The sequence below is a fragment of the Daucus carota genome, chromosome 6, assembly GCF_001625215.2.
Source record: "Daucus carota subsp. sativus chromosome 6, DH1 v3.0, whole genome shotgun sequence".
In the NCBI taxonomy this organism is placed as follows: Eukaryota; Viridiplantae; Streptophyta; class Magnoliopsida; order Apiales; family Apiaceae; genus Daucus; species Daucus carota.
In genome coordinates, this window is record NC_030386.2 from 20,202,040 (window position 1) to 20,225,970 (window position 23,931).

Consider the following 23,931-nt stretch of genomic DNA (forward strand, 5'->3'; position numbering starts at 1 on the left):
TTAAACAGGAAAAACATAATCTAGTGTTGTCTTTAGGGCACATACACTAACGCTGGGGGGAGGTGGAAATGGATGGGAAGTTGGGAGATTGAGGCGGAATTTGTGATGGTGAAGGAGGAAGGAGGAAGGTGGAATGTGTGTTGAAAATGGAGGTGAGTGTTTAAGAGGAAGGGAGGAGTGGTAAAGGTGGTTGACGAATGTGGGAGAGATAAAGGATGGATGCCGAATGTCGGGAATGCTGGTGAAGGTGGTTGCGGCCGGAAGGAGAATGAATAGGGAGATGGTAGAATGGAGGTGGGAGCGGCAGAGAGGTGGTAGGCGGAGTGAAAAAAGGGAAAAGGGGAGGGAAGGCCGAAAGAGTTATATCTTTGTAAAAATACGGAAGTTGCACAATATATTTGTAATTATTTTCAGAAAATAGTAAAAATTAAAAAAAAACTTACAAAAAGTAGTATAATTAAGTTTAATGTTTTTAACCCACGTATAAGTCTCAACGTGCCTATTATTGGGACACGGAGAATGTATGTTATCTTTATACTTTTTTTTCTCTTCTTTAGATATAACCCAAATATATGCAATTACTGATTTGATTTGTCCATATTACAACTTCGATGTTACGTATATCCTCGTCCGATGTTTATGACGAGCATGACAATCAGGTTATCATCACCTTTTCCCCACACCTACTCCGAATCGACTTCATAGATATCAAATACATATTCTCAAATCATCGTAATCCATTTTTAATTTGTTATCGAGAAATATAGTGGATATTGTCCGTTTTAGGCCGTGACCAAGTCGGCATAACTTCATTTTTGAAAATGTCCCAAATCTCATATTACTGGAATTGTTTGATGTTTATATTCAAAATAAATCTTCTGTATTTTGGGATGACACTCACTGTGCACTATACATGTATGTTTAAGCTCTTTTAACAAGATATTACATTATCTTAAGCGGAGATGATACCAGTTAACGACACTTGCTAAAAACCTCAGCCCAGATAAATTTGAACAAACATGAATAACTTCTACTTGGAAATAAATCTCATGAACCTATTCATAGATGAGAAAACATTTGCTGCTTGACTCATCAGTGAAGGCCCCTCCTCTGTCTTCTCGTCCACATCTCCAAATATTATCTGCAGATTTTCAGAAAATTAAATCATAAGTAACCAAACAGTGGCCCTGTATATCGAACATCAGTGTTCCTGTCATTCAGAAACTTGGGAGCATTTTCTTGTAATGATTCTTTTTTCTGGAAATTATGTTCCAGTGCAAGAAAAAAACCCGAAAGGGCGATCACTGCTGGATTAAAGCATTTTGTTGAACTCGATAGTTGTTTCTCTGTGATTTAAGTTGTGACACCTCTAGCAAGATGAATACTACTCAGAGACTACTAACCTCCAAGTCCTCTGAGTTAGGACGGCTTTCAAGCTCTTTTGCTAGCAAGTAACGACCAAAACGATCCTTGTCATCATAAAACACCTTCCAGGATCTGAAAAGCACCAGAAAAGAGTGATTAAGAGTTCAATAACCATCAGAAGAATATGGCAAAGAGACAAGGTCAAGCCAGAGACTATGTCGCCCAAAAGCTTGAACAAACGCATAATTTAGTGTGCCACTTCAAAGTTTTTCATAAGCTTTATATATTCTAATTAAATAATATGAATTACAAGTGTCATCCTCGGTCAGGAAGAGAGAACCATCAGCTTTAACTTCCACAAACTAATAGACCATAAGAATGTGGAATATAGATCGATTAGGTAGTTACCCAGGGAAGCATCTGAAGACTGCACCAGATGCCAGTGGTCTCATCGAGTAAACTGTCGTAAAAGAGCTGCACAGCAACAAAAAAATGCATTATCAGTCAAAGACAACCCAAGGAATCAATTTGTCACCCATCAGATCGATAATCCTATATTATATAGCAGGAAGGTCATGAGTTACACTCTTAAGGCCTGTCATGCAAAATAGCTTTAAATGATTATCTCAACATAGATTGTAAAAAAACAATACTGCTAGAGAAGTTCAAAACCTACCTTAGAAAGTATCGCTTTATGTTTCTAGCATTGACTCCGATTCCAACTTCTTCACTAACTAGACGTGGATTCCACATGATGAGAGGCCTCGGCTGAAAATATCGTTTCAGGATATTACGAGTCGTCAAAAGCAATCTTGATATCCTATCTTACTACTACTCCTCTTGATCGAAATAATGGAAGTCACCAACTCCCCATAAGATGATACAGCACGGATAGTTGACGACCGTTCTACCAATATATGCCAATGGCCACATACTAGAACTCCCGGAGCTATATCATGTATTCATGCTTCTTATACGTGATAAGTCATGCAACTTTATATAACGAATATATATGCATTTCTGAATATATATACTATTTAAGAAATAGATAGCCACAAAGAACTATTAATCTTTATGAAAAGATAGATAATTACCGAATCATCTGAGAGATCATAAGCAATTTTTTGTACATATTCCAACATCTGATAGTCAGGAACAAGCATAACAATAATTTCATCTTCAGTCTCCACAGGTTTCCGATCACTTAAGCTGGAATAGCATGTTGCGGATGGCCCGACCATAGTTGTTCAAACTTGCATCAGTGATTGATAAAGATAAAACAGAGGGTAAAAAATCCAAAAATAATCTATATATCCTGTGTTCCTCTTTACCTGGCAAATTTGAAAGCAGCATCTTTCCATTGATATTTCAGCAGAGCTGCAGCACCCGCATCTGGAAATATAGCTTTCACATTCTAAGAATTTAAAGTTGTATGTCTTAGAAGTTCAATATATAAACATCAAAGTCAAAATTATCTATCCACATAGAGTACAATATCACAAACATTGATAGCTTTCATTTAGTAATTGGCGCATTTAAAAGTAAACAACAATCAACTCCTTGAAATTAGGATATCAATGAAACATGTAATAGGACTATTTTGGGTATAGGTTCTTTGAATTGGGTGGAGTTGTGTATTGTATCGCCCCAAACATAGGATTGTGATAGTATATGGGAAAGAACTTTAAAGTCATTTCTACTCTGTTATTTCATGTACTGGACCACCCTTGATAGAATGTGACAGTAATTGCTGTCAAAAACGACGTAATTCAGACCAATAATTATAACTGAAGAAATGCCTTATTCAACCTGACTTCCTGTTTCCTTCATAAGGGTGTCCACAAAGATCCTCGACAATTGCCAGAGTTCAGCCTGAGCACCTTCATCATCAAGAAACTGCAGCTGGGGTATTAAGAGCTCAACCTGTATACATTTTCGACATTTAACATATCTTGTACCAGGAAATATGTTTCTCTCATTTAAGTTCCTTTTATGACTCACAAGTCACAATTCGATACTCCACTAGATGGGAAAAAAGAAAAGAAAATTAAACTCCACATTTCGTGACTTCAGTGTGTAACAAACTCTATAAGAAGAACATACAGTAGCTCTCATTCCTCCAGCCGACACGAAACTTGCAGCTGCTTCACTTGACTGGCGAACAGCACCTTCTAAATCTGATGGCAAGCAACTGAGACGCAGTAATTTAAATTAACATTTATTTCGCACAACAAAATTACTTAATTATTCCCTTCATTCAACTGCTCAAGTTACCACAAAGCCGATAAATTCGAAACTCAGAACATAAAGCTCAATCCAAAATTCAGATTAATTTTTTTCATGGGATTATTAATTCCAACTATTGCATGTTCTCAGACAAATTTTTATCATTTTCTTTACTTAATACATTTTTTCTGTCACACACGATAAATACTTCAGAAATTCGGGACAACCTAGCAGTAAAAACGTATCCGGTGCACAAAAAATACCACAAAATATTAAAATGTGCCCAAGAACTGAAATTCACCTGTCATCTTCTTCTTCATCATCAACTTCTTGAACTGTTTGTTGCACAGAATCCAAAGCAGACCCTGAATTTTCCTCAAGATTATCTAATGGAGCTTCACCTTGAAATTTATCAAACTTGGCAAATGTTCTTGAGCTCAATTTAGTGGACCCACATAAATCAAGAAAATGAACAGAGGAGAGGGTGGTAGTGACAGAGGGTATTTTGGGGATTGTAAAATGATGGATATTTAGATATGAAGAAGCCATTGAGGTTTCTGCAGTGTGGAGATGTTCTATACTAGATGTGAAGCCATAGTGAGTTATGACAGAAGGAGATAAAGTTTACTAAGCTTTGTGTAATGCTTGCTTAGATTCTGTTATAGTAGAGTAGCCAGTTAAAAGTTGACACGTGTGTGAATTTGCTGACGTGGAGACTTTTGTACCGCAAACTACCTCAAATCTCATTTAGCAACAAAAAAATATCGAGAATTCCAATTTAGATGTTGATTTTGTGTGTATTCTAAAGAAGTATCAAATTAGTTTATATTTTATAGAAAATTTGTAGATGAATGCATTCTTACTCCAAGTTTCTGAAGTTTTTATGACACAAGCAATATAAGAACAATTTCCTCCCCTATAGAATTGCGTGATAGAAAAATTATTAGAAATATTAAGAGTAAATGAATCGTTTATCTCATAACAAGTGTCAAATTTTATGATAATAATAAATGCATATGAGATATTTTAATACTTGAATTTTGTTTGAAAATGGCTTGATCATATGTATAATAATGACCTCAATTTTATTTTAGAATGATTCGATCAATTTCAGCCGTAAATTTTATTTTCATAATTATTTACCGTAGTTCCTATACTAAAATAATTAATTGGAGACTACCTGCGTCTCTATGGTATTTCTGTGTGCAGTATTTCTTAAATTTTACAAGATCAGTACACGGCAAGAGCTGTAATTCGAGTGCGGCGGCTCGTGAATTCAAGAGCCGTAATTCGAGTCCGGCGGCTCGCGAATTCGCCCAGCTCGAACTCGTTTAAGTGGACTCGACTCGACTCTTTAAACGAGCCGAGTTCGGACAAAGGTTTCGACTTGTTTATTTAAACGAGCCGGCTCGACTCAACTCGTGAAATTAAACGAGTCAATTTGGGTAGAGGTTTAGGCTCGATTAAGTGCAAAATTATACGAGCTGGCTCGCTGGACTCGTTAAAACAGGCTCGTTTAGCTAAACGAGTCGGCTCGACTCGTGAAATTAACCGAGTCGAGTTCGGGCAAAGATTTAGACTCGATTAGTTAACCGAGTAGGTTCGGCTCGACTCGACTAAACTTAGCTCAAATTAGACTCGGGTCGAAACTCGCCCGGCTCGACTCGAATTACAACCCTACACGATAGCAATGCACCATACTCACTTTTTTTTTTTTTTTTGAAAAGGAAAATAAATTTCCATTGATACTAAATATCAAAGATACAATGTCCGACGGAACAGAGTTTCTTTCATCCACAAAAGTATACCATCTAACCGAAGAGTAAGCTAGTACTCCCGGACGCTTAGACGATATGACCTTTAATGTCCGAAAAGAAAACCCACCAATTGGGCCTCGTTAAAACCCCGCAAGAGTAAAAACCCTATAGGAAAAAAACTCAAGGGGGGAAAAAGAGTACCCTACAAAGCAAATATACATCCTTTACAAAGAAATTACAAGATAAAACCCGTATCCTCCGATGCTAAATTGATTTGTACACTTATGTCCTTATCCATCTGTTACCTCTAAAATTCCGTAGAGTGCAATATTTAACATTGAACCTGCAAGATATTATAAACATTAAAAAAATAGTTAGCGAACACTAAAGATAAAATAGTATGGAAACAATTCAAATACACCAATTAATTAAAAATAAAAACACGTCAATAAATGACACTTAATTGTGGTCAAAATATTCCACAAACATAACTCATAAAAGAGACAATTAAGCCTTCAATTAAGGCACAATTAACAAAACATTAACGCCGCAATTAACGCCGCAATTAAGGCACAATTAATGCATCTTTTCTGAAACCAACACACGGATCTCATTATGATCCCGGAACTGTCGCCGTCACCAGCATCCTCTTCGGCTACCACCGCTATCCTGTCTCTCCCGTACGAGATCGTGGAGTCATTAGCCGAGTCTCGTCGGTAGCTTTCTTTAGTTTTTATAGATTCCTAAAAAAAACAAAAAAACACACAAAGCAAACATGCAGCGATGGGATTTCTGAAAAAGGGATTAGGAATCCTCGAGTTTTTAATCGATTTTGTGATTCAAATCGTAGGTGAGGATGAAATGGTTCAAATCTGACTATTTTAGTTTAAGAGAGAAATCAGAATACAAGGCTTTCTGTCAGCAAAGTCTTCGTCTCTACCAAAAACAATATATAAATAAATAATAAAAAATCAAACCAAGACCAGGGTTGTAAATGGATTTGGGGAGTTTGCACACTATACTGTGCAATTGGGCTCACATGTAGAAGGGGTTTTGATGAGACTGTGAAAATTGATAGTGAGCGGGGAATGGAGGAGAACGGCCGAAGCTTCACAAAACAAAAATAAGATCAGAATAAAACATAAATCGCAATTTAGAAGCAAGAAAATATCCATCTCTCCAACCAGGATTTTGAACGAAAACATATCAACAAAAGATCAACTCCATCAGGGTCAATCACAAAAGCATTGCTTATCTTGTTGAAGCAGGCTTTTGCTAAACCCCTCTCCCTGCAAGTTTGATTACATAACTACTACTCTGTTTGATAGACATAGTTTTGATCGAATTTATTCGTAGGATGTGATATATTTTGAGAGTACAGTGACAAGAAAAATAATCTCGAAAGGAGGAGTATGTTCATACTCACTTTTTAATCTTGAAAAAATCATGATAAATTATAGAAAGCTAAATTTATGGGGTTGAGAGTATCTTAGTGGTAGAGCTCTCTGTTTGTTGTTCCCAAGTTCTTGGGTTCGATTCTCAATCATATCGAATTCTTGGGCCTATCCAAAAAAGAAAGCTAAGTTTTTTTCAAACTCTTCCATTATTGTTAATTAATAGTAGTTGTGACAAAACGTAATTTATAATATTTTTCGATTATCTTATCTCATCTTTTAGTTTATTTCTCTCTTTTTTCTCATCGACTATAAACTCTATTTAAAAGAATGACTTAACTTATTTTATTATTCACATAATATTTTAACTATTGTTTCACCAAAACAAATGGAAAGTAGACAAAAATTAAAAGAATTCAAATTCTATATAAAACATTTTATCTGATAAATTCATAACTAAATTATATGAGAACCTGAATTCATATCGACAATATTAATTAAGACATATATGATCATTGGAGAGTGGTTTTAGAAAAATTATTTTGATACCAAAAAATATAACCCTGCTCAAAACAACTTATTAATATTACCAACAATTTAGTGTCATTAGGTTGATCAAACTTTGAAATATGAACTCCCAACAAGACGAATCACATAGAAACATATCATTTATAAAATGTTTTTGCAACAGCTAATGAGTTCAGTTAACATGAATCGGATTTCAAATTTTTTATACGTAGTCATGTAGGTATTTTGATTAATCATTTTGTGGTATGAAATGAGAAAATCATTCCTATTTCATGGATAAATCATTCTTTCCTCACACCTTTCATTCTGGTATCTCTCGTTAACATTCCCAATTTCCATCTCATCCAAACGTCTTTTAATATTTTCAATATTTTAGCTTCTCCTCAACTACTCTATATCTGTAAAACATTATTGAGTGTATGTCTTCTAAATTCCTGAAATGATAAAATATTATATAAGGAGAAAACCCATGTAAAACAACTTTTAAGATTATTAATACCTTATTCACACCACCTACACCCAAAACAGCCGCCACAGGCTCTTTCACCAACACCCGTAGCTTATTCCAAAAACATCAACTTAAGGTTATCTTTATGCATAACGAGTCCATAATGTGATTTTGATGTATCTATCAATCATTTTTATCACCAGGAGACAAAAATCTAGAATGAGCTATTAAGATGATCGTAGCGCGAACATAATTTTTGATATTCACATAAATGGTTTAAAACTAAAATTTCGATAAATAAAAAGTTGTTTAATTATAATTGAATCAATCATCTGTGTGAAATCCGATCATTGTACAAATAGTTGTCTATGTTATTTATAAAAACCAAATTTCTTAATTAGCTAATTATTCCCAAACTTTGTCCATGTCGATTTTTATTGTGATGGAATAAATTGTAAAATTCTCTACGTAAATTACAGACAGCACAAATATTTATGATTATATTGGTTTAAGCAATAATGTTAATAATTCATAAGCATTCTGCAGCACTGTTCCTTGTTAGTTAACAATATTTGACTTGTACATAAAATTTCCTGTCCTTTTGTGGTTGGTAAGGACAAATTGCTGCAAACAAGATAGTGAAACATGCTTGACAATTCTTTATGTTCTGGTAGGATTAGTCTACGACTCTACAATAATTATCACATTCCCATCCCACTATATAAATACTTGACTCATTTTAGCCGAATCCTATCACTCTGCAACATGACACTCATGGGGAGCTTGTTAGAATCTCTGAGCCCTTCCATTTCATGGCTATCAATTCTCATTCTTACTGCCCTTTTGGTTGTTTTGCTGCTGCCTAAAGAATCAGACCACAATTTGGCACCAAGCCCTCCAATGCTTCCTTTCCTAGGCAACATTCACCAGATTGGCAAGCTCCCTCATTACTCAATGTACAAGCTAGCACAGAAGTATGGCCCTATCATGCACCTCAAGCTCGGTGCAGTCCGGGCTCTGGTGATCTCGTCTCCAGAGATGGCGAAAGAGGTGCTTAAGGTTCATGACATTGAGTGTTGCACGAGGGCTGAGTCGTATGGGACGAGGAAATTTTCTTATAATCAGAAGGATATTTCGTTCTGTGGGTATGGGGATTATTGGAGGGAGATGAGGAAGCTGGCTGTTATTGAGCTTTTTACAGTCAAGAGGGTTCGTTCTTTTGAAGATGCTAGAGGTAAAGGGCTGACTAAAATGGTGGACATTATTGCTAAAGAAGCTGCGGATCCTGGCAGGAAGGCTATTCAGATTAATGAAAGGATATTCTCGCTCACCAAGAAATTTATATGTGATGTTGCTTTTGGGACTAGCTATGAAGTGGAGAAGCTCAAAGACTCTGAAATTGAGAGGACTTTTATTGAAGCCAATGCCATGTTTAGTAGCTTCTGGGCTTCAGATTTCTTCCCATCTTTCGGATGGATCATTGATACATTAACTGGAGTTCAACGCAAGCTGGATAAAAGTTTTGATGAGTTTGATCAGTTCTACGAGGCTGTGATCAATGAACATCTTGACCCTAATAGGCCTAAATCGGAACATGAAGATATCACTGATGGCTTGATTGCTATGTCAAAGGATCCAACCTGTCCTGTTCGTCTTACTAAGGATCATATCAAGGCGGTCTTTATGGTATTTTCTTCACTCCCAGTTTTGTAAGTTGCTTGTAGATAAGTGTGTTATGTTAACAACTGTTGAAATATGACATAAGATCCATTTGGGGCCTTCCTCTAACAGCTTAAGGTTTTAGATGGACCGGTTCTTAAGTGTATCAATGACTTGGCTCCCTTGCTCTGTTAACTTTCTGTACCTGCTATATATGGTAGTCTTTATTGATCTTACATTTCTGCTTTTTGATCAGGATCTATTTCTGGCTCCAATAGACACTGGTTCTGCTACTCTGGTATGGGCGATGACCGAGCTTATTAAGAACAAAAGGGTGATGAAAAAGGTCCAAGCTGAAGTGAGACAAGTAATGGGAAACAAACAAAAGGTAGAAGAGAGCGACTTGGAGAAACTCAAATACTTCAAATTGGTTGTAAAGGAAACACTGAGGCTGCACCCTCCAGTTCCCCTGCTATTACCTCGTGAAGCGATGACACACTTTAAAGTTGGTGGCTACAATGTACTCCCCAAAACAAAGATCTTTGTTAACGCATGGGCGATCAACAGAGACCCTACTGCTTGGGACAGTCCACTCGAATTTTACCCTGAGAGATTCGAAAAGAATGATGTGGATTACAAAGGCCAGCATTTTCACTACATTCCATTTGGCGCTGGTCGCAGAATGTGCCCTGGAATGACAATGGGCATAGCTACTGTGGACTACACACTTGCGACATTGCTGAACTTTTTCGACTGGGATTTGCCTGCTGGAATGAAGCCTGATGACATCAAAATGGATGAAAAAGTTGGCTTAACAATTCACAAAGTGAAGCCACTCTACCTTGTGCCTACCAAGTACCAGCCATAAATCATAAGTCGAATCTATTTGTATGTACTTTATCTTGTCACACTACAATAAGGCAGGCATATAAATCATATAAGTATAAATCATATAAGTAATCTACTAAAGTGCTTGTTGTACTCAGATTGGTCTGAGGTAAGGGTTATGTCCTACCCATGCCCACTTTATTATTCATAATATCATCTTGTTATTGCCAAGAACTGTAATTTATTTAACTGATCATCATCAAAGCGTATTTAACCAGAGATTGTGAACCCAGATCATATCTTTGCCAATCAAGTCAAAGCCAGCATCTTCAAGCAACTTTGTGACTTCATAGGATTAGAATTTGCAATGGATTATACTGGTATGTTCAATGTCTCAACTTTTTTAACCTAACTAGATCATGGTTAGTGAGGACAAAATTAGCATTCGTGCAGCTAAATCTTCGAGCATCTGGAGAAAATATTGTTAAAAATAATGGTTCTCATACAAACTCTTTTAAGCACTTCTAGATTTTAGGACAACTAGTCACTTAATATTGTATTAGAGCTAAACGCATGTGGTATATATATATATATATGATATGATAGATGAATCTGATGTATGTATATAAGCATCAAGATATTGATAGTGAAGCTATTTAGAGAACAATTTCAGAAGATATTCTCGTACATATATAAAGAATGAAACCTTATATTGAACATGTGTTTAGTGTTACTATACATGATGCATGTATAGCTTATTGTTTCTTAGCAAATAGCAGAGCCTTGAATAAAAGTATATGAATCTCATGTGTTGGGATTGCATTGCATAGATATATATATATAGGGTCTTACTCTACTACAAACCAATTCTCACCTACAAACTAAAAACCAGACCCAACAGGACACGAAATCACTAAAAACACTAGATTAATCACTAAATATTACACACACCCAATACCAGATTCATACGTATATACACATCAACTTCCAATCAACGCCACCACCACCGATTCCCAACCACCATCATAGGTTCCGACTACCACCGAACTCGTCAATTTATTACAAATAGGGGGCATTAATTGATTCATTAAAAATTATAATTAAAAATGTATAAATTCGTGTTTGAAGAGTTGAAAGGACGAGAATGGTGGTGATGGGGCTCATGGTGATGGTCGGAGTCCTCGTGGTGATGGTGATTTTGAACCATGGAGTGGGGGTGGGGGCTGGTGGGGATCCAGGTTTTCTGGTATAATGTGAGTTTATTATTTAGTGATTAATCGATCTATTTTAGTAGTTCCGTGTCCTGATATAAGTTTATTATTTAGTGATTGCGCCGCTTGTTTTAGTGATTGCGCGTCTGTTTTTAGTTTGTAGGCGAGATTTGGTTTGTATTTGAGCAAATGCCTATATATATATAGGTTTATGCTCAAATACAAACCAATTAAGTGTACAAACTACAAACTAAATCCCAGCCATTCATTTATATTATAGGTCAGTTAATCTTGTCCATTAGTTGATTTGATATTAAAACAATTTCTTGCACAGTAAAATAACGGTAATTGTCCTCAATCTTCACTTGATGCTTTTCTCTCCTGCCGTTGTTTCTCTCTCTACTGGCTGCATCTATCTCCCGCGTAATCTCCCCCAGTTCGCGCGTGATTTGTGAACAAACTTGAGAGATCTAGTAAGCATCTTCTCTTTCTCCATAGTCTTCTCGGTATGTTTAATTAAGTAGAAAGTTTGTAACTTTTCTTATGTTTATTGTTTCGGTGATGAATTGTCGCTATATATGTTGTTTTTGTTCAATTTGTTGAATTTGACATAAGTATTCTGGCTTTTATATGAGTTTTGTATATATCATGAATTTTGTTAAAATTAATCTGATGTTAACTACAGTGATAATTAAGTGACAACTATTATAATTATTGTGATTTATGTGATTCTATGATTTTTGTGTTTATTAACTTATTATTGTGATTGCTGTGATTATTTATTGTAATTATTGATTATTTATCTTGTATAGTCGGCTCAAAAATGTGGGGATTCATCTTTTGTTAATCGTGGATTTAGATGTGACTTCTGTTGGTAGTGCTAATGTATCTTCTAGCTGTAATGAAGAATTCAGGACAAGTTATTTGATTTCAGCTGGTGGTCAAAGGTTCTATCATGTACAACCATATAATGTGCTGCACTATTTCATATTGAGTTAGTTTAGAATATTTGCCATATTTATCAATAGCTCTAGTAAGTGTTCATGTCATTGATGCGTTTGTCTTGGCTTCAGTGTTGATGCTCAGTAATTGCCCAACTTTGTGCCCACACTATTAATTTATCACCAGATATGTATTCATTTGCTTTATGCGGTTGTAATTGAGTGTTCTGTAGAAATAGTTTTGTGAGCTTGTAGGCGCTTAAGAGTTGACACAATTTGGAAGGTAGAGATTGTCCGTAAGTTTTACATAGTTAGTAGTTTCACAATTGTAATTTCACATGGATGGTTTTTCCCTGTTAAAATAAATTATATATTGATTTAAAAACTTATTCATTTAACATCATATAGTTATTGAATATCTATTTACCATATACTATAATAATATTTTTAAAATATTTATGAAGATATACAGTTAATTATTTGCAAAATTAGTGATTGTTGGTGCATATATTAGTAAATATTGATACACATATTGGTGATTGTTGGTACATATATTAGTGATTGTTGTTGCATATATTAGTGATTTAAACATATTAGTTATATTTAGTAAAATTTAAGCATATTTCTAATAATTATGTATTGTACTATGCTATATTCAGGTGTCAGTTCGTAAAGACCATGTTGTTAGTTATTGCAAGAAGTTAGTTTGCTCTTGGCGGCTTTAGGGACCTCCAAATTTTAGAAGTTTCTGGGATTGCTGCGTTGCTGTTGCCTGGTTTCTTTGCCACAAGTTGGTAAATTATTTTGTTGGGGTTATTCTGTTTTTAATATATACTTGGTGGCTTGGATTATTGGTCTCTAATAGTTCTGGTATGCTGGTTGTTTTGCTATAGTTTTTGAAGAAGGAAGTTGTTATTTTGTTGGCTCTTTGCTGACTGGTGCGGCTGGCTTATGTGGGGATCTAGTGTAGATTGCTTTTATTTGTAGATTAGTTGTGTGCGGAAGTGGCATTGTCTTTGTGTTTTCGAAATTTCTAGTTAGATCTGGTGCTTGAAGAATTCTGTTATGAGTGTTCCTGTGGAGGAGTATTTTTAATTCTTGGCAGAGAGTTTTTGGTTGCTTTAGAGGTCTGGTATGGAAGTTATTCTCATTCTTGCTATGGCTGGGTTGTTCTGGGTCTCGTGTTCTTGTTGCTGCTGTGATTGAGTTCTGCAAATCGAGATATTTTTGGCTGATTTTAGGAGAATTTTTATTTTTAGTCATATTGATTATTTGTTTGTTGTGGCAGTTGCAGTTTCGACAAGTCCAGGGGCGTTGTTGCTTGGGTGTTTCTAGTTTTGTGTATTTTCTGCATGTTGTGTTTTTTCAGTGGAGTTGGCCGTGGGTTTCGGGTAGAATGCTAGTGTGCATCCAGAGTGTTTTAGTGAATTGTTTTGTGGCACTCGGCTTGTTTTCAGTTCTTTATTGTTGGGATGGTGTATGTTCTGCAGGTTGGAGTTTTATTGTTTTCTCTGGGAAGACTTGTCTGCTGTGCTTGGTAGTCGTTTATTTAAATTATTTCAGCTGCTTTTGTCTCCTCTGGGAGTCTAATGTTGAGGGTTTTAATGTTAATCAATACTTCTGCTCCATTTTATGCTTCCGAGGCTGCTGCTATTTTATTGATTGGGGTTCAGGAGTTGGTGTTTTATTTGTAAATCAATGTATCTGGTTCATAATTTAGGTGGTAGCTCCCTTGATTGATTTAGAGGTGGAGCAGCTGTGTGGGAGGTCTAGCACTCATAATCAGTGGAGTGATTGCTTTTTATCTATCTGGAGGTGTTCGCTTGTGTTCATCTGGTTGGCTTTTTTTTTTCTTTTCTCCGTTGGAGGCTTTGTATTTTCAACTTTTAGTATTGTTTTGGTGTTGCCTCTTTGAGTGATGTTCTTAGAGGGATTTTTTTTTTGAGTGGACTCCTCTCTTTGTATTTTTTTTCTATATATGTTATAAAGTGAGGTGCCGTCCTCATTTACCCAAAAAAAATAATTACGATTTTAGCTCCTAATATTTGCAACAAAAAAAATGGAAACTATTTTAAATCAACAAGGTTGATTAGTGAGAGAGAGAGAGCAATTACAAAATCAAAAAAGAGAATCTAAAAATGTAAAGAATGTTTAGCTACTATTCATGATTCATGTACTTGTCCAAAAAAGGAGTTACAAAAATTAACATTTGTATAATTTTTTTTGTTTATTTTTGGCGAAAACTAATATGTAATGAGAGATGACTTTAATGTAATGAACTGTTAATTACAAATTTTATAAAGCATCAATCACTAATCACAGTTTTATACACCACCAATCACTAATAGTTGTAGTACCAATCACAAATATTTAAACCAACAATAAGTAATCAAAAACTTAATCAATAACAATGGTTTCTGAACCAAAAAATTTCCAAATACTATGAAAAGTTCACATTAGACATCTTATGTATGCTTGTCAACTTCATCAAATATAGTTGATAAATTTTTGGCAAAAGTGACTGTTTTTTTTCTTGTGAGGCCGTGTGTAGTATTTCTTGGCCTTTCTTCTCCGTAGAAAGCCTTTCCACCACAGTATCATAAACACCACCGGATACTGTCGCAACCACAATCCCCAAAATAAGGCCCACTGATCTTTTCCCCTCACTTGGGATGCTATCTGAATGTATATGAAAAAAAATTCTCAATTAGTTATATGTGCCCAACATGAGTTCCGCTATATTCAGAGCTTCATATAATAGAGAAGTACACAAAAACTATAGCATTTTGCTTGTTAACTATGAATTTACCTTTTTGAAAAGCCAAGGAAAGAAAGCCTCAAAACAACTTAATTTAGAATATAGTTCACTGCACATACCATAAATGTTTATTTTATAAGAAATGTTCTGAATTGTAAATACTTATCTCTTGCATTGGGAAACGCAGATCAACTAAAATAATAAGTAAAAAAATGGTGCCCAACTGCCTACGAATGACGAAAGAAACTACAAAGAATATTACTGGGTCTCTAATTGGTATATTATTGATATAAATGTCTACATGTAGGGACTGTTTATAATATCTGGATATATCTAATTACTGAACATGTCCAAAACATAAGTAGCAATAATGCACGTCCGCCTAATAATCAAATCATAAGTTGCAATAACGAAGAATCGTTCCATGTGCTGATATGTGCAACAAATTTTCCTAGTTAACAAAGTAACATTTGGAAAAATTGGAAAAGACCCTTTTATATACTGAACTTCTCATTTTCGTAGTTCAATTATGTCAATTAGGTCAATGGAGTTACAGTTGTGTCGATCTCCTGTTTCTCATATTGACCCCGAGTAGAACACTAGAACACTAACACTAATACTAATCACTAATCACCGAAAAACTAATTACCAAAAAGCGACATCAAAAGCACCAATCACTAACCAGCATAAAGCAACAGTGGATAGTATTTAGTAATTATTGATGCAACTATTAGTTATTAGTTACAACCTCAACAGTAATCACCAAGTGTGGCATATAATCATAAAATTAACATATAAATTTGTAAATTTAACATATAAATTTTTAATGAAGTTGTAAAAATATTACATGAGATAACTAATTACTACGAATCACATAATTATATTTGATTTCAGGATATTACATAATTTAACATAGAACTACATAAGCTCTCCAATCATATAATTAGTTCCAATCAACTTTGATTTTTCAAGTATAAGTAAATACAAAATAAGTTTTGGACTGACTGTAATATATTAGACTTGCAGCATTATAGTCAAATTTTATGCTATCTAATATATTTTGTTGAAGAGTCAAGAATGCAGTTCTATCTACTCATTGTTATGCCATGGTTCTTCTAACATTGATATCATTTATGCTGATCACTAATTACTACAAATCACAATTTTATCCAAATTAAATACAGAGCAAGCTAAAAAAAATACAGAGCAAGCTAAAGACGAAACTATATGTCATCAAAGTTAAACAAAATAACTAACCTAATTACTACAAATCACCAACAATGTCGATAAATGACTAATTACTAGATATAAGTATGGATTATAAACACTACAAAACAAAAACACTAATGACTAATTACTACTAAATAACTCAAAAGTGATATCTGATCACTAACACTAAACATTAATTTATACTAAATCACTACATTTCAGAGGCACTACTCACTACAAATCAGATACAGTAATCACTAATTACAACTAAAATCAACACAATGTGACTTCAGATCACAAACACTAATCACTAATTATAACTAAAAATGAGAATCAGAATGCAGTACAATACTTTTTTGAAGAATTTGGAAGTAATCTCCTCCTGCTAGAGTATGATGCTGATCTTCGCTATGAAATTCCTGATTTTATTGCAAAAGTTGTTTAAAATGGAGGATTTTCGCTTGTAATAGTTGCTAGAAAAGGTTTAAAATCGAAGAACAGAAGCAGATTAATAAAGCTTTTATTGATTATACCTTGGTCCTTGTATTCGACAAAGATGAACGGTTTGAGAAAGTGGACTTCACAATTGTTTTGTGTCTATACGTATGTATACGTGGTAATTGCTTTTAATTTTTAGACTAATGATTGTGTGTGTGCTGGGCCGATCGGGGCAAGCAGGTTTTTTTTGGGTTGGGCCATGGTTTGTAGTTTGTACGCTAAACTAGTTTGTACAGGAATAGCCCCCTATATATATATAGAGTTTTACTCCAATAGAAACCTCCTTATCCTAGAAACTAAAAACCAAACTGAAATATCACTAAATCCTAAAGCAAATATCACTAAATTTTTAAACAACCCCATCTCCACCTCCATCTTCACCAAACCCACCTCCATCTTCACCAACCCCACCTCCACTACCACCACCTCCGTCGTCGCCTCCTTCATAACCACTACCACCTCTATGCCGCCCACCCCCTCCATAACCACCACCTCCATCTCCATCTCCACCTCCACCTCCATTATTTCTTTAACAACACAACCTCCACACTTCCATCTTCACCAGGCCCATCTTAATCGCCGCTTCAACCTCCTTCAGATCCGTTCATACTTCTTTCTCCACCTCGACTCAACTTCAAAGGCGGAGCCGCCACTATTCCGGCAACGCTCCAACCTCCTACTTCAAGCCGCCCAAACCTCCGCTACAATCATCTTTCCTCCATCTCCACCTTCACCTCCACCATCTCCACCACTATCACCACCATCTGAATCGAAAACATGAACAGATCTGGAGATTCTAAGCTGGAACATATCTGGAGATTGAGTTTTCACTAATTTCTGCAGCACAGATCACTAAATCCTAAAGAGATAATCACTAAATTGTACTGAGAATATCACTAACTTGTATTGGTTTCTAGTTTTTATTTTAAAATTGGTTTCTATTTGATCATGAGCCTATATATATATATATATTTTTTTTTGGAGCAGTTAATTTCGACTATAATATAGATTATTAGATAAGTTATAGAAAAAAACATGTCAAAGTTTTTTTGAAACAAATTAATGAAACAAATTTTTTTGAAACAAATTAGAGTATAATCCTAGTAAGTGTGAATTGAATTTATATATACTAGCCTTAAACCCGTGCAAAGCACGGGCGACTATGTAATTGTATATTTATTATTTATAATTTAAAATTTAATATTATTTTATTAGTGTTTTAGTATTAATGAATTAAAATTTTATTAAATTAGATTAATTGGATAATTATATTCATTCCTGAAAATTTAGCTAATTATAAATTATATTTAGAAAAGGAATGGTGGAGTTTTTATTAGGGGTGTGCACGGGTCGGTTCGGCTCGGTTTTTAGCTAAAACCGTTACCGAACCGTACATGTCGGTTCGGTTCGGTTTCTACCTTAAAACCGTTACCGAACCGTTTCAAACGGTTTTTTCGGTTCGGTTAACCGTCGGTTTGGTTACGGTTTTTTTTCGGTTTCTTATAATAAAAAATATTATACAAATGTCATAATCAACTCAAAAAAAATTTTAATAAAAAATAAGGTATAATCACTAATTAAATATTATTCATTAGTACGTATTTTACCAAAATAAATAAGAAAGAAAATATTTAAAATATAAATACTTATTAATATAATTGAAATGAAGTAGATGAGCACTATTACGGTATGTAAAGATGATCCAGAAATGTAAAGTATGAATCAGCCCAGTGTTTTTTTTTTTTATGGAAACGAACTTGCATTACTTAGAAATTATCAGAATTCAGTACAAGGCTTAGTTACACAGTATCTCTTTATGAAAATGATGTTAATTACTAACTACTCTACTACTCTCTCTACTTAAATATAACAAACTACTGTAACTTGCTGACTTGTAACTATAGTTGAGGTGGATAGTTCCTTGCTTAGCAGATAATATACCAATAATACCAATGTAATAATTTATTTTATATAAAATATATAATATATAATAAATTATATAATCACTATACCATAGATTGCATTTAGCAACCCCTGAAAATAGTTGCTATATTATAAAAAATCATTGCAATAGAGTCTATTGCAATGATTTTCAAAAAATCGACCGTTAAGTTTGCCCCCGTTGCCATAGGGCCCTTTTTGCAATGAATTAACATAGATATTGCAACAAGTTCAAACCATTGCCAGAGCCACATATTGCAACAACTTTTCATCTATAGCAATGCTATTTAAATCATTGCTTTAGTTTGTTCTTTTATTGCAACAAAATTTGCAACATTTTTTTTTTGTTTAAACATTGCCATATAGCACCTGTGGCAACAAATTTTTGTCCTAATGCATTGTTGTTTAAATGATTTACAATAGCAAAAGCAATCTCTAAGGCAACATTATAATCATATATTGCAACAGTATGAATTAAAAAAATTTGACATGACCATTACAAAAATATATTATTTCACCATTAAAATTTCATTACAAGATCCCAAAAAAAAAAAAACTAAGATGTTACCCACCACAAATCTCACCATGCCTACACAACCACACCCAAGAGTAGTACCATTGTAACTACACTAATAAAAACAATCCTAAATCTAAAATGTTAAATAAAATAGGTCAATATATTATTACACCAATTTTTTTATCAACAAAAACTCCATTACAAAAGACTTGTCATAGACCAATTGTTGGGGCTTTTGTGGAAATCAGTAAAGCACCCTCCATTAGATTGTTGAAAGCCTTGAGCAGAGCATGTTCCGCAACAACAATTTTGGTGGGGGAGGGACTAGCATGCATACAGAACCAACTCTCACCACAAACATATACATATGCTCCTGATATATCATGTTCCATATCGCTGAAGCTTGGAAACACAAACAGAAAAAAGTCATTTAACTCCAACAAAAAAAAAGAGTATTTAGTATAAGTAGTAATATCTAGGTACAGATATGTGAGGTGAGTATAGTTTAAGGAACTTGAGAAATGATCTGGTGGCTTGTTTTTCATGGTGACTTGTCCCTGGATATTGAGTTAACCAAGAAAGGACCTGAAACGCATGCAAAAATCATACACTAATTCAGAAATATAAACTGTACATAGATATCAGCTTACTAACCACCAATATTGTTAATATAATGAAAGCTTTGAGATTATATATTAAGACTGAGATATTAACACTCAGCATGTACTCATTAGTTAATTATGGTCTAGTCATGGCAATTCAGAAGTCTAAAATAAGTTTGTTAATTCTTAATATTATGATACTTACCTTTAAATTTAATTAGACAAGTAATTAGCTATATGTATGTGCCATGATTTCATGGATGAGGCACAACAGATTTAAACATACCAAATATTTCTCTTAAATGATTTTCGTTCACGTTCCTGGTGAGCTGGCAAATGCAAAGCTCAAGTGACTCAGGAACAGGAGAAGCTTTCCTACATTAGGAAATAAACCAGAAACAAAGTTGTGACAAGATAAGAAAAGCTGCTAAAAACTTATTCAAATAATGATGTTATTCAAATAGAACAGAGCGAACAATGATGTTAAAGCTTCGGCAAACACTATTAATCTGAAATAAAAATAATTTAAGGAACTAAGGGATCACACAAGGTATATTTCATACAAATGACTCCTAATACAAAATCAATTGAACCAGAAACCTACACCAAAAGTCTAAATCAGTATACTTTGTTGTCAATTCTATTCAACAATAAAGATTCCTGTAGATGCACACAAAAATCCAAGTCCAACACTTATAAGGCAATCTGCAATGTGGCACTATGAAATTTCATTCCTTCTTCCTCGTACCAACGCCATCAAACAAACTACTTAAATTACAAGGAACTCATTTAGGATACAACTCTCTCAAATAATTCATTTATTGAAAATTATATTAGCACCTATCAGTTATCACAGATTTTAGATCTCAAGAAGATTTAGTAAAAAAGGTTCATTTCCTTTTCAACAAAAGCTTGTTCACTTGTAAAATATAATCCAGCTGATTCTGTATATCATTTAAGAACTACCTGAAAAGTTTGTTAATCTATTTAATTGTCTTCGCATTGCACATAATATTCATCCTGAGCAAAGACATGCCTACAATGAACTAGAATAAAAAATCAAAATAATAATAATACGTAAAGAAAAATTAATTCGATAAAAATAAGAGCTTCAATACAAGACTTCAAATTATAAAGTTGGCACTATGAGAATACCTCGGAGGTGGAGGTGGAAATGCAGTTTCGTTCTTCGATTGAGGTGGTGGTAAACGGCCTCTTTTAGCACCTTCAGCAGGACTGTCTAAAAAAAAGATTCAAAGGAAAGTAAAATAAAACATACTTAATCCTCGTGATTAGTGACACATTATAATTTACATCAGAATTAAAAATTAAAAATGCATATTCTATCACTAAGAAAAAGATGCACCCATTTTGGGTTTCCTGCAACATATTCTGATAAACAGTACTAGGGACCAACCTTGAGCTTAGGATTTAAAAGAAAGATAGGTTGTTTTCCTACAACATCAGTCATTCCCGGTAGATCCTGCATTATTTAAACCTGAGACTTGTGAACATTGCTTCACCACAAACAATAGCTTAGCCAAAATATACACCTTTACTCATTTCCCGTCATCAGCAATAACAAGTTCCAATAATGTACCTATCCGATAGACATCATGTGCCTCATAAGATATAGATTAATTTTTAATACTAAAAAAGGATGGTCAGGAATAAGCAAGTCCTCTAATAAAATTCATACAACACTTAAAACCATGCCATATCACACACAGAGACACACAATCTCAATAGAATTAGTGTTTCTTGTGCAAATACCTCAACCCATGTACAGAGTCCCCAGTTAAGAGTATAGTACAGTACAGAAACATGATGAACAGAGCATCAACACAACAACCCTTAATTAAATCCCTAAATTAACAAATGAACAGAACCATAAAATAAACTATGAACCCTGAGTTAAACAAATCTAATACCTAATTAAGAACATAAATCTTTAATCTAACAAGTGTAAACCCAAATTAACAACAAAAAATCAATTAAAAACATTTACAAAATCAATTAAACATGTATACCAAACCAATTAAACACACATATAAACCCTTATATACTCAGAGCTATTAGGGGAAGAAGATTATTTTCTCTATATGGCGTGCTTTCTTCTTACTCAATGATCTTCTTCTCTCTTTCCTTCTTCCTGTCTCTCTATCGCCATCTCTCTCCCTCCAGCATTCTCTCTTTGTCATCTTATTTTCGTTGGTCAGAGTGTTTGTGAGGTGAGGCTGAGAGTTTTCACGAGTGTTTTCTTTTTGTTTTTTTGTTTTGATAAAAAGCCCATCAAAATATTTCATACATCCCGCCCTGATATTTAATTGGCCCGCCATTTTTTTTGCCCAAAAATATCATCTACTGCAACGTTCTCTAGTAACATTGCAATAGACAGTTCTTTTAATACTCCTTTCAAAATTTTTAACGAAATTTTGATTCTATTGTAATGATTTTTTCAGCATTGCAATAGACTGATTTTATTTTTTCAATGGCAACGATTTTTAGGAAATTTTCTTTTGAGTGGTTGCTAAATGCAATCTATGGTATAGTGAATATTATATAAGCGGTTCGGTTTTTCGGTTCGGTTTTAGGTGTAAAACCGTAACCGTCGGTTTGGTTGAGCTACGGTTTTTTTCGGTTTTTGTCGGTTTCGGTTTTTTTCGGTGTGGTTTTTCGGTTTTTCGGATCGGTTTCGGTTTTTCGGTTTTTTTTGCTCACCCCTAGTTTTTATTATCTCCTGGTACATGACAAAGTGTTTGTAATTTGAACAATATGAAACTGTTTAATGGTATAAGGGGGATAGTACTCTACTTGTTGCAGACTTGTAGTTATAAAAGGAAGTGACCAAACCAAAATTTTGGACGACTACAAATTATACCTATGTTGGCTTATTATATTATAGTATAGATTAACTATGATTGTAAGAACTATACAGAGCACCTGAGGAGAATGACGAGGAAGACAAGCGAGATTACTCTGAGGAAAGAAGGTCGTTTTAGCTGAGGGGATAGATGGATTCGGGGGAGCTGCTGGCTGCTGACCGGGTTTGGGTATCTGTGCCGGGTTTTATTCTCTGCTTCTTGTTTCAAAGATTCTCTTAGGATCATTTGACAAATCGTTTCAAAGATTCTCTTAGGATCATTCGACAAATCGGAATGAATTACATCTGATTGGTTAAATATATGAATCATCTATATTAATAAAAAATTTGAATGATGAATAATAAATATTGTTTGGTATCCTGACAAAAAAAATATTATTTGACATAAAAATTTTAATAGTGTCTGAATGAAATTTTTAATTAATTTTGCTCCTTAACTAGATAAATTTGTTTGGGGTCCAGGTCCCTGGTATACGTATGCCACGGAGCTGGTAACCAACAATCAGTTTCTTAGCCGTCGGATGCATATCCATCGACCAGGATTAAAACAAAAGTTTAATATGTCCGATGCTTTTTGGTGTCCAGCGTTAAAAAAGCGCTGGACGTAGGACCTGGCTGCTGGATATTCATCCAACGGCTCACGAAAAATTGTGAGTTGGGTAAACAGTCCCAGGTATATGTATGTCAACTGTGAGTTGGGTAAACAGTCCCGGACATATGTATATCAGGGACCGCTGCCCATTTGTTTGATCTTATGTATAAATATCCTTCAACTATTATTAGACTATTAGACAAATATGATAATATTACATAAATTTAAAAATTTAATAAGAAGAGTTTATCAAATAAAATAATATTACATAAATTTAAAAATTTAATATGAAGAATTTATCAAATAAATTAATAAATAGTGAAAGAATAAATATAATGACTCCATGCAAATATTATATATAAAATAGCTAATCCATAAATTATTAAAAAAAAAATTCACAATAGTACATATGGCTATAAAAGTAGCTGACTTTATGTAAGCTGAACCGGTCATTCAACTTTTTAAGCATGAAGATGTTAGCTATATATGATTCGTTCGGCTATAACAAAAAACATTACCAAATGAACTGAATCACCTGGATCGGTCTCTTAAATCCCTGTAACGACCCAGCAG

At 34.3% G+C, this 23,931-nt stretch overlaps 2 protein-coding genes and 2 long non-coding RNA genes across 8 annotated transcripts; 2 read left to right on the forward strand and 2 right to left on the reverse strand.

Moving 5' to 3' along the window:
• Positions 1-836: 836 nt before the first annotated feature.
• On the reverse strand, positions 837-4,202 carry LOC108224937 (uncharacterized). The gene is made up of 9 exons (XM_017399702.2): positions 3,893-4,202; positions 3,469-3,556; positions 3,175-3,288; positions 2,697-2,779; positions 2,460-2,574; positions 2,042-2,133; positions 1,774-1,839; positions 1,404-1,497; positions 837-1,141 (listed from the first exon to the last, which is right to left on the reverse strand). Exons 1-9 carry the CDS (start codon positions 4,138-4,140, stop codon positions 1,031-1,033), a joined length of 1,011 nt encoding a protein of 336 aa, XP_017255191.1. The 5' UTR covers positions 4,141-4,202; the 3' UTR covers positions 837-1,030.
• A 4,196-nt stretch (positions 4,203-8,398) lies between these two features.
• On the forward strand, positions 8,399-10,439 carry LOC108192906 (cytochrome P450 71B34). Its single transcript, XM_017359440.2, has 2 exons — positions 8,399-9,404; positions 9,634-10,439. The coding sequence occupies exons 1-2, from the start codon at positions 8,484-8,486 to the stop codon at positions 10,243-10,245; spliced, it is 1,533 nt and encodes a 510-aa protein (XP_017214929.1). The 5' UTR covers positions 8,399-8,483; the 3' UTR covers positions 10,246-10,439.
• A 1,340-nt stretch (positions 10,440-11,779) lies between these two features.
• Positions 11,780-14,299, forward strand: LOC135147314 (uncharacterized). The gene is made up of 2 exons (XR_010284758.1): positions 11,780-11,889; positions 13,017-14,299. It is a non-coding gene; the product is annotated as an uncharacterized LOC135147314 (long non-coding RNA).
• A 4,954-nt stretch (positions 14,300-19,253) lies between these two features.
• On the reverse strand, positions 19,254-22,162 carry LOC135146966 (uncharacterized). 5 transcript variants are annotated; one of them, XR_010284150.1, is made up of 6 exons: positions 22,005-22,159; positions 21,300-21,482; positions 21,038-21,122; positions 20,849-20,918; positions 20,169-20,257; positions 19,254-19,865 (listed from the first exon to the last, which is right to left on the reverse strand). It is a non-coding gene; the product is annotated as an uncharacterized LOC135146966 (long non-coding RNA). The 5 variants fall into 5 exon arrangements; XR_010284149.1 differs by having other exon boundaries at positions 20,849-20,928; XR_010284151.1 differs by lacking the exon at positions 20,849-20,918 and having other exon boundaries at positions 21,300-21,365; positions 21,436-21,482; positions 22,005-22,158.
• Between the last annotated feature and the right edge of the window lie 1,769 nt (positions 22,163-23,931).

What these genes read in the sequence shown, in the direction of transcription:
- LOC108224937 (XM_017399702.2), bottom strand. Translation starts at nt 4,140, where the DNA reads ATGGCTTCTTCATATCTAAATATCCATCATTTTACAATCCCCAAAATA. An exon ending in GATGAAGAAGAAGATGACAG is followed by an intron (nt 3,557 to 3,892) that starts GTGAATTTCAGT and finishes ACTGCGTCTCAG; the next exon opens with TTGCTTGCCATCAGATTTAG. An exon ending in ATAAAGCGATACTTTCTAAG is followed by an intron (nt 1,840 to 2,041) that starts GTAGGTTTTGAA and finishes GTTGCTGTGCAG; the next exon opens with CTCTTTTACGACAGTTTACT.
- LOC108192906 (XM_017359440.2), top strand. Translation starts at nt 8,484, where the DNA reads ATGACACTCATGGGGAGCTTGTTAGAATCTCTGAGCCCTTCCATTTCA. An exon ending in ATATCAAGGCGGTCTTTATG is followed by an intron (nt 9,405 to 9,633) that starts GTATTTTCTTCA and finishes CTTTTTGATCAG; the next exon opens with GATCTATTTCTGGCTCCAAT.